This window comes from Vollenhovia emeryi, unplaced genomic scaffold (assembly GCF_000949405.1).
Source record: "Vollenhovia emeryi isolate VEMERY1.0 unplaced genomic scaffold, V.emery_V1.0 DF939259.1, whole genome shotgun sequence".
NCBI classification, from domain to species: domain Eukaryota; kingdom Metazoa; phylum Arthropoda; class Insecta; order Hymenoptera; family Formicidae; genus Vollenhovia; species Vollenhovia emeryi.
Window position 1 is genome coordinate 250112 of NW_011967107.1, and position 9882 is coordinate 259993.

At 50.1% G+C, this 9882-nt stretch overlaps 1 protein-coding gene across 1 annotated transcript in view; it reads left to right on the top strand.

Moving 5' to 3' along the window:
- The window catches only part of LOC105559711 (optomotor-blind protein-like), a 112896-nt gene extending 103488 nt beyond the window's left edge, over positions 1-9408 (top strand). Inside the window, exons 6-7 of the mRNA XM_012008218.1 lie at positions 959-1035; positions 7813-9408. Of these exons, the coding sequence (XP_011863608.1) occupies positions 959-1035; positions 7813-8623 (888 nt within the window). The 3' untranslated portion in view covers positions 8624-9408. The remainder of the gene's footprint in view (positions 1-958; positions 1036-7812) is intronic.
- The last annotated feature ends 474 nt before the right edge of the window (positions 9409-9882 follow it).

Below are 9882 nucleotides of genomic sequence, written 5' to 3' on the forward strand. Positions count from 1 at the left end.
TAAGTTACTCTTGTCTCAATATAGTAAGTCAATCTTTTTTAATTCGATAGAGGAGAGTAAGAATTATTGATTTTATTTTGATATTGTCTTATTTTTGTACTAAATGAGGTTGTGAAAAATGTAAATGCGTCAAGAATATGTTTTGTCACGGTAACAGAAATCCTTTCTGAGGGTGTTCAGTTGATTTATTTTAGATTCTGTACTTTAGTTAAGGGATGCTTACTAGCCTCAGAAATCGATTACAGATTTAATTGTATGAATTCCGTGTTCCAACGAGAACTGTGTTTCGAGACTTGACAAATGGTCAGCGCACAGTTTGCGAAGTGAAAAAATATAAACTCGCACAAAATATTAGGTTACACAAATCCAGCCTGACTGGAGATGGCATTCTCTCTAATTACAAAATTTACATAGCGCTTTTTTCTCCTCGTAAAATTTATAGATGAAAAAATACAAGTCCTCCTTTTCATGTGTCAAAAATTGACCGCTTTATCGCAGAGGAAATGTAAAGCTCGCACGCGGCGCGGCGAGAATTCGTTAGAAAGGAACAATCTCGCGTTACGATCAGAGAGAGTGGGTCGTTTTGGTTACTGGCCTTCCGTTAATTAATATTTCTCCCCGCTTCTGCGTCTTGATAAAGTCATGGAAGACGTCGTTTCGTGGAATGACGTCTTCCCGGTACGCGTTATTTTCAGTAGTGAACGAGTCGCTCGCACGCACGCACGTGGCCACAAGAAGAAACCGGGCCTTATTACAGATTTTTGGTAGGTCGCTTATATGTGCGGCTAATGTATTTCTATCTTAATTATCGCGCCTTCTCGGTACATCAATCGGAGCACAGCGAGAAAGCGCAGTCGAGAGTCTACAGGCCTGTTAAATCCGGGGCCTGACGAAAGATCCGTTCAATTTGCAATTCTTTTTTTTAATTCATGCTCAAATATAATCATTTTGTTTGCAGATCACCCAACTGAAGATCGATAACAACCCGTTCGCGAAAGGATTTCGGGATACTGGCGCGGGGAAGCGCGAGAAAAAGTGAGTATCGCTTTCAAAACTGCAAAATTTTTAAGGCGGTGCACTTTTTGACGCTTTCCTGAAATTAAGAAGTTCTACGCCAAATGTACTACGCGAACCTTTTGCTACATGTATGTCCGTGTTCTCGAAAGAAGTATTTAACTCGCTCCGTTTCGGCCTCGCGAGATTTACTAAAAAACGAGGGGAAAACCGCTGACCAAAATCCTGTACGCCAATGCCCACTAATGCCCAGCGAACATTACTTTATCTTATTATATTGTTTTATCTTATTTTATCTTTATAATACCCAAAAATGCCTAGTGATGTCCAGTAATGCCGCAAATCTGTACACCACAATGCCCTCAGCGGTTTGCCTCTCGCTAAAAAGTTTGTAAAAATCACGCGCCACTAACAGTCGGGAAAGAGTTAAAAAGTCACTAGGCTAAGCACCTCTTCGAGCGTCCCACGACGAAAGTCGCGCGACTCGGAAATCTACGGTAGTAGGATTGGAAACTACCCTAAATGCAAAGCGGGCCGCAAATCTGCACACCACAATGCCCTCAGCGGTTTGCCCCTCGATAAAAAAATTGTAAAAATCACGCGCTAATCAGGAAAGAGTTAAAAAATCACTAGGCTAAGCACGTCCGAGCGTCCCACGACGAGAGTCGTGCGGCTCGGAAATGTGCGGTAGTAGGACGGATTGAAAACTACCCTAAATGCAAAGCGGGTATGCCCTCTCTCTTCGAATCGCGTTTCGTAACGAGCGAAGAGCGCGAATCTGTCTTCGGGGTCGACCTAATTGATCGTAGACCTTTCGAGCTTCCCCTCGATCGACGCTATTATGCCGACCTTAGGGTCACCCCCTGGGCTAAGGGTTGGTTTCACAGGGCTCATTTGCACTCCGCATCGCCGCCAGTGCCGTCCATTTATATTCAATATTGCGGGTTTATGAGCTTATGTCGGCGAGCGATCTCTCGGAGGGGAGGCTGGCCCGTCGTTGCCGTGGACCGGGCCGCTATGGAAACTCATTTCGATCCCATTGGTCGCGGGGTGAAAACTCGAGTGGGTCCTGATGAAATTAGCTTGCTATGCATAACAATTTAAGCTGCTCCTAATCCCCGCTATGTAGTTAAGGAACTCTTAAAATTTCGCAAATAAAAGAGAGCGCTCCGCGCTGCGGCGCCGGCGCGTCTCGTATCGAGAAGTGCGTTGCGTTACGCGGAAAGGGCGAAGAAAAAAAGGACGGCGCGAGTCGCGGGTCAGAAAATTTTCGGAAAATTGCGGCAGCCTGCGACGTCGAGCGGATAAAGAAAGGGCGAGGTTAATCGAGAAAATATGCAAAGCAGGGGGCGCGTCGCCGCGGCACCGCCTAATTAGAATAAGGGTTAGTTTTGGCTTATGGTTTCGGTTAAGGGTGGTTGGATGCCATCAGGAAGCCACAGGGAAACCGGAAAGAGAGAAAGAGAGAGGGCACGGGTAGGGAAACGCCGACAGAAAGAGACCGCGGGAGAAAGAGAGTGGCGCGGTGCGAGAGGGATCGGGGTTGGAACATAGCCAATCATCGGATTAGCATACTGATGCTCAGGGGCGGCGCTATCGTTAACGTGGGGGGTGCCACTCTTGGCGGCTTTGAATTATATTGGCTCTACAGATCGTTTTGTGGCTACACAAAGACTGCGCTTCGAGAGGCTCGCTTCCGACGAAAGCGCGAGGTCTCTCTTGCCCCGATCCCGTGCGTTATTTTTTACGCGCCGTCCCTCCGACCGCGTGGATCCCGCGATACCACCGGACCGCCGATAATCGAGAACCGAGTACAAAGCGAGTAGATTAGAAGAGGCGGGGTGTGACCGCGAACGCGGCAAAAGTCGGTCTCGCTCGGGGCTCAATTGCACGATAATTTAGACGGGAGATTCAAGGAAACGCACGTAGGAATCGTAGAGGGCCGATTACGTGTAACGTAATGAAATCGCCACGCTCGATACGCGACAGGGTTAAACGACACCGACAGCCGGCGCATTGTTTCGTTAATTTTTTAACAACGCGCGACGCGGCGCTTCGTCACGAGATGTAACGCCGCTCGAGCGTGACGAGTTGATTCGCCACGCCGCTTAAAAAAGAAGAAAAGGGAAAAAGCGAGAGGGAAAGGGAGAAAAAGAGAGAAGGAACCGCTCCGGTGTGGCGAGTTGTCACGTCATTTATCATCATACACACCGCGGAAAGATCGTATTGCGATACACGCGGCGAATTAACCCGTTCGCTCGTGAAACTCCCACGAGCGCGCGCTTAACACGTGCAACGCGAACAATATGTATTTCCTAGCGCGGTCCATTAGCGGCAGGTGTTAAATTAATATCCGTGACGCTGGCCATTGTCTCCGTGGTTAATTTTCGCCGATCGACGCTCGTTTATATCACCGCGAACGTCTGCTGATTAATGAGCGTGGCCGAAGGCGCGCCGAGAAATCTGGCCGGAGCCGGCGAGTTTTACTTAACTTTTGCAGTTAATTATCCGCAAAGTGGAAATCGCTGGGATTCCTGTGCGTTTCTCCGCATTGCAAAGCATTCCTGCGAGATATAACTGCAGCCGGACCAGCCCTAGGCTTCATCCCCGATTTGTGTTACGACAGAAAAGGAAAAAAAAAGAAGAAAAATTCGTTTCACCTCGTTCGGTAGTCTCGCGTTTTATTATACATCTGGGGCGACAGCGAAAACGCTAAGAATAACATGTAGTTGACAGCCGTGAAGTGTCCTATTTGCGATACGGTCGTGTCAATATTCTCTCTCTCTCTCTCGCTCTCGTTCCACTTCTTGCCGTGCGATCTCGACCTTTTACTTACGTTCATGCCGAAACGTCATTTGCCGGCTCGCTCGAGATCGCGACGATGATGTATTTGCGAAGACTATTTCGGAAATGGAAGGTTTATCTTTCCCCACGCGAAGCCTTTTAGACAACGATATGAGCTTTACGGGGAGCGCACCGCAATTCCTCACATAATCGCGCCATGCCCGGAATGCTCGATTCCGCAACCTAATACAGAATTAATTGGCGCACACGGATCCTTTCGGCGGGCTCGAACAAAATTTCCTGGAACGCTCCTAATCACGCAAAGGAAACTCGATGGTACGTTTACCGTCGACAATCGAGTCGAACGACGGGCCGGGGTTAAGGGGGCGCGCGGCGCGGAAAAGCGAGGGGGCTCGGGCAAATCTAATGCATCGTCTCTCGTGCAGGCAGAACAAACCTAAACCTCGTGTAAGTCCCGGGCTATAGCCGTTCGCACAACGAGAGGCTTACCGGTGTCTTAATGCCATGTAATGCGATCAGTTCACCAACACAGAGACTCGCTCGCTCGCTCGCCCGAGGTGCATCCGCCTCGCGCGCGCTCCTCCTCGTGGATGCATCCGTGACATGCACTCGTCGCTGCCCCGAAAGGGTGTGCAGGCTCTCTGCTTTTCGTACGTAAGTGCGAGAGCGCGTCGAATCAATAGTCCGCCGTGTGCGCTCGGTATAGGACTTTCGAGTAAGGTACCGAGTCCCTCTTCCCGAGGGCTCGCGAGAGAGGCGTTGAATTTTATTCCCGCTCGCCGCGAAAGAGACCGGTCGCACCGTTTAGCGATGGGCTCAGTGGTGTTTTTTTTTTTGGGTTCGTTCGCCGTTTCTCTACACGTTTAATTAGTCGTGGGAACAAATCGAAGTCTAGAAACGGACGAAAGAATTCGTTAACGTATAGGATTAATCAGAAATTCGTTAAATCCGCGCTCGATTTCTCTTATGTAAACGGCCGCGTCCGCGTAAACGCGGCCCGATAAATCGCGGGTCGGGATTACGCGATTCTCCGCGACGATCGGGGCGAGAGAAACACGTCGCCCTGGGGGCAATCGGCGGATAGGATCGGCGTGCGTCGCGAGGCGATACGATATCGCCGCGGCATCGATGAAAAATGATCGTGACTCCGGGACTGCGGAGGTGCAGAGGCGGCCGGACGTCAGCGGCGATAAATCACTCTCGATTCCGCGCACCTAGCTCGCGATTCGCGGAAAAAAAAAAGTTCTCTCCGCGTCGTACCGGCGTCGTCGCGGGAGCGCAATGTAATCGTGCCGTGCGTATATCTTGAGGGTTCTATCGACACGCCGCCCGTTTATGCGAGCCGCCTGTGTACGTACGCACGCATACAGAGGCGCGAATTGCACCATACGAGCTCTCTCTCTCTCTCTCTTACTCGTCTGTTTATAAGTGCAAATAGCCGCGAGTGGCATAAAGTTAAGCGCACGTGAAGGCAACGCACGCACGCGCGAGCGAGCGAGAACGCTAGACACTTGCCGCATAGGAAAGGCGTTGAAGGCGCAATTAAGATAATTAATCTAATACCACGGCCGCGCCTCGAGGCAGTACAGCTACCGGGCGCTCGCATAAATCCCGAGGCCTCGTTTACTGCATCGCGCCGACGCCGCGCGCCGCGCCGGCTCCGCTCCGCTCCGCTCCGCGTGAATTATCACCGCGTGTGCGCGAGCGAAGCCGCGCGCGGCTCGAGAGTCGCCGCGTTTAGCGTCGGGGCCTTTTGATTTCCTACGACACAATACCTCTCTGTCTCCCGGAATCGCGATCGCATTGATCGCGCCTCCGTTCCCCTCGCGCGCGCGCGACGACCCGGTACGACGCACGTCGCTAACGAGCCCGATATTTCATTCGCGCGGATATCGGCGGCTCTGAGATTTTCACAGTTTCTCAATTCAATCGAAATGACACTTTACGCAATACCCGCGTGTCAAAGTTTCGGAGAAGTCCCGCACTTGAGATTCATAAATAGACCGCGTGTTCATCTCTAGACGCGATATCTGCGCGATTAGACTCGCACGTCTGTAGAATCTTTTTTTTTTTGGTATAATCTTATGTCGCAAATTGAAGTTAGTTTGGCGAACTATTGAGACCCATATCTTTCTCACTGCTGAACGTAGGCTTCTTCTCTACTTTTCTATGTCCCTTTATTTGATGCAGTTTGCACTGTTAAATTTAACTCGATGAGTAGTCGCCACTGCTCCTACTCGCTGTCGTTAGGTTAATTAAACAATGGAGTTAAAAAAATCCATGAAATGGGTTGAATAGAAAATGTAGTTGTCTTTTTAACGCGATTTGTGTTAAAGTAATAAATTTTACTACACATGGTACACAGGAAAAGTGTCCGGCCAACTCTTACATACTCAAATTAACGCGTTCATTGTTTTGTATTTACGCAACAATCTATTATCTTCTTAGAAGTATCTGATAATCGTACATTCCAACAATATTACAGTCTTATCTAAATACTATAATTGTCACTTGAAGAATACGTTAATTATTTTGACAATAAAATTATTTTAATCATTATAATCTTCGATTTGAAAGTATGTTATTTTCTGTTCATTATTGTTTCCTTTCCATTCAAGAAAATTATTCCAAAATAATAAGCATATATTTGTCTTGATTGAATTATATAAAATTGCTTCATTTGAGTAAGCTTGAACCATTTTTTGTGAAACTTTGTATACAAGGGTTTTTGGGGTCGCTGACTACGAATCCGTTATCAGATTTTCATAATTAAAAATTGCGGATTCAAGATGGCGGAATTCAAAACTTAAAAGAATAACATTATTCAACTGTAATTCAACTATGCAGCATATTGAATAGGAGCAGTGGCTACTACTCATTGAGTCACTACGTAAAATAACTGTACAGCCATTTATTCTTTAGATTCTTTTTACGTTCAGCCACCCCTGTGATTTTTCCACACTCCGCTTTGTCATCCGAAATCACCGTTGAACAATGTTTTTCGTCCATCTCGGACCTAAGGCGACGATAAATTATTATTCTGACTTATATTTGTACACGAAAAAAAATGAAGTTGCTCGAATTAAACGTTAACGTCACGGGCTGCCACCAAATATTCGGATTATTAAGACAATCCGATGTTTTTCATTCATTAATACTCGTGTTATTTCAACGATTTTATTTCAATTACACCGATCTTGTTGATACAACATTTTTTTCCCGTGTTGCAATGGTTTCCATATAACGTTTTTCAGAATTAACGCGACACGGTCTACTTGCAATCTCGATTCTTCGTTATGCTGAATATCAATTGACCAGTAAATCAATTGGCACACAGAGCGAGAACGTCGCCGAGATGTTGCGCTAGTGTAGATAGAAATCGCCGATTGACTCTCGCAATCTTCCGGATGAGGATGTGCTGCGCGGCGGGCGCGCTCGTCTTCGTCGCAGTTTTCGATTGAGATACACGTATACGCGGTATGCTAACAAAACCGCAGCGAGGTCCAGCGTGAACGATTTAGCGTCGAAATTGCCGCTGCCAAGGAGGGAGGCAACTTTATCACCGACCCTCTCGTTATACTCTCCGAGCCAATTATAGTGTGCCGTAATCAATGGGCATTCGCGCGTCTCAAAAGATTGTCAGCTTGCGAACGTCGATAAATCATATCGAAATAGGCGGAACCCATTTACCCGGTGGCCGCGGAGCTCCGCTAACGTTTCCTAACGATTGATAACTCGCTAACCACGCCTTTCCATAAATCAATAATCAATCTAGAAACACAGAGGCAACGAGTATCTTTATAATCCGCCCTGCGACGACGTCGAGGCTCGCACGTCTAACATTAACGTACGACTCATGTTTCGCGGGGCAAGGATAACTTAATTAATTTTGAAACGCGGTAGAAAAATGGCGAGGGGATTTCGCGAGGCGGAAAATAATTAAGCGAGACTCGCGAACCCCGCAAGATTGCTAACTCCGCGTCGTTGTTGCAGAAGGCAGGCGCTGCTGACAGTATCGGGCGGCGGTTCCCGTTTGACAGCGGGTGGACCGGCGTCGCCGGACAAGCGGCGCTCGTCGAACTCCGCCACCGACCTCATGGACGACGAGGACAAGCTGCTGGACGTGGTCGGACCTGACACGCCGCACCCGGCCCACCACCACCGGGAACGGGAGCACTCGCGAGAGAGGGACGACCGGACGAGCGAGCGGGGCGAGGGCAGCGAATCGTCCGGGTCCGAGAGCGGTGGCGGGCCGGGGCCGACGGGGTCCGAGGGCCCACGGCCGGACGTCTCTGTCGGCCCGCCGCTGCACCCGCCCCTCTTGCCGTATCTGTACCCACCGGTGCCCGGACTTTATCCCGGTCCCGGTCACCTGATACCACCCACTCCCCTCGGACTCCACGGCGGGGTCACGCCCGGTATGCTGTTTAACGCCCAGCTGGCCTTGGCGGCCCAGCATCCGGCGCTCTTCGCGCACTATCCCCATCCCCTGGCCAGTCCCCTGCACCAGCTCAAGGGGCACAGATTCGCGCCCTACACACTCCCGGCGCCCTCGCACGGCTCAGCCTTCGAGACCGTCACCCCCGGTAGTAGGACCCTAAGTCCGAGGTCACCGCCGCCGAGGCCGCCAACCGACTCGCCGACGCCCACCGGCGGCGGTGCTCTCACCTCGACGACACCCAGCTCCGCCGGTGAGCTCAAGTCCATCGAGAACATGGTGAACGGGCTGCAGGAGAAGAGAAGGAGAAGTCCGAGTCTGACGCCCGGGCATCGGGGCGACGACGCCGGCGGGGGGAGTCCGTGACAGGAGAACGAGCCTGTGAGCAGCACGAAGGACGACGACCCTGACGAGGACGAGGACTGCGCCGACGAGTCCGGCGGCGACCCGGAGGACCTCTCCGCCGACGAGAGGGAGCCGGACTCCACGTCGGAGCCGTCGTAGCGGCGGGAACGTTGTTGGCTGGTCGGCATTCGGTTCTCCCTGTCTTCTCATCCTATTTGGGGGTCCTGGCCGCACCGGACGGGAGCGAGGAAGGCCGGACTCTCATACTACAAAGTGCAATTTTATTTCCGGAGCGGCGCCGCGCCCGAGAAGAGTCCTTCTCGGGAGCGGGAGCGGCGCCCTTCGTGCTTTCGGGACGGAACCTGGAGTCCCCCGCGTGTTTCCTGTATCTGTAAATAGACTACGCGGTTCGCGCGAGAGCACGATAGGAGTGTGCGTCTCTGTTGGAAGGACCGCGAGGCGGGGGGTGCGTTGGACTCTCGACGGACGCTGCACCGATCGCGCGTTGCTGTAAATTAGATGAGACGCGAGAGTGAATGAGATAAGAGGAAAATATGAGTGCGAGAGAGGGAGAGAGAGAGAGAGAGAGAAAGAAGAAAAAGGGAAAAAGTCTACGAGCGCGTACCTGTGTCACGTGTGAGTCTACGTTCTACCTGTGTACGTTAGGTCTTAAGGGAAGAAAACAGAGAACGATATTGCAATATAAGAGCACCTCCTACTATTTGCAACCCCTGTACATATGTACCCTAGTGATATTATATATATATTATATATAAATATTATATTATAAATATAAATAACATCTACTCTCTCTGTATTAATTATTAAATATATTATTATATTATAAAGACTAGAGAGACGTGGAACGCATAAACGCACGCTGTCCGATTTATGCCTCGAAAACGCTAAGTAAAAGTCGCAAGGGATCCCAAATCCGAGGAATCTCGGGGGGGGTCCCCCCTCCGAGTCGACGATCCATAGAAAAAGCAACGCGACGCGGCGTAAACCGCGGATTGGTTCACCGAGAAGGCAGTGCCACTCTCGAATCCTCTCGTTCTCGAAATTCCACATCGCCCGGAGACTCGCGTCCTTCGAACGTGCATCGAAGAGGTAAAGCCGTCGGTCGAAACAACGCGGTGGGCGACCCAGCTTTTCACTCCTTTTCACTCGGACGTCACTGTCGACGAATCGCGCGTACTTTCTTTACGGGGAGAATCCTTTTATTTATTTGTAGATCAGAATACGTCGCACTTGTGATCGTCGGTGGTCGTTGCTTAATG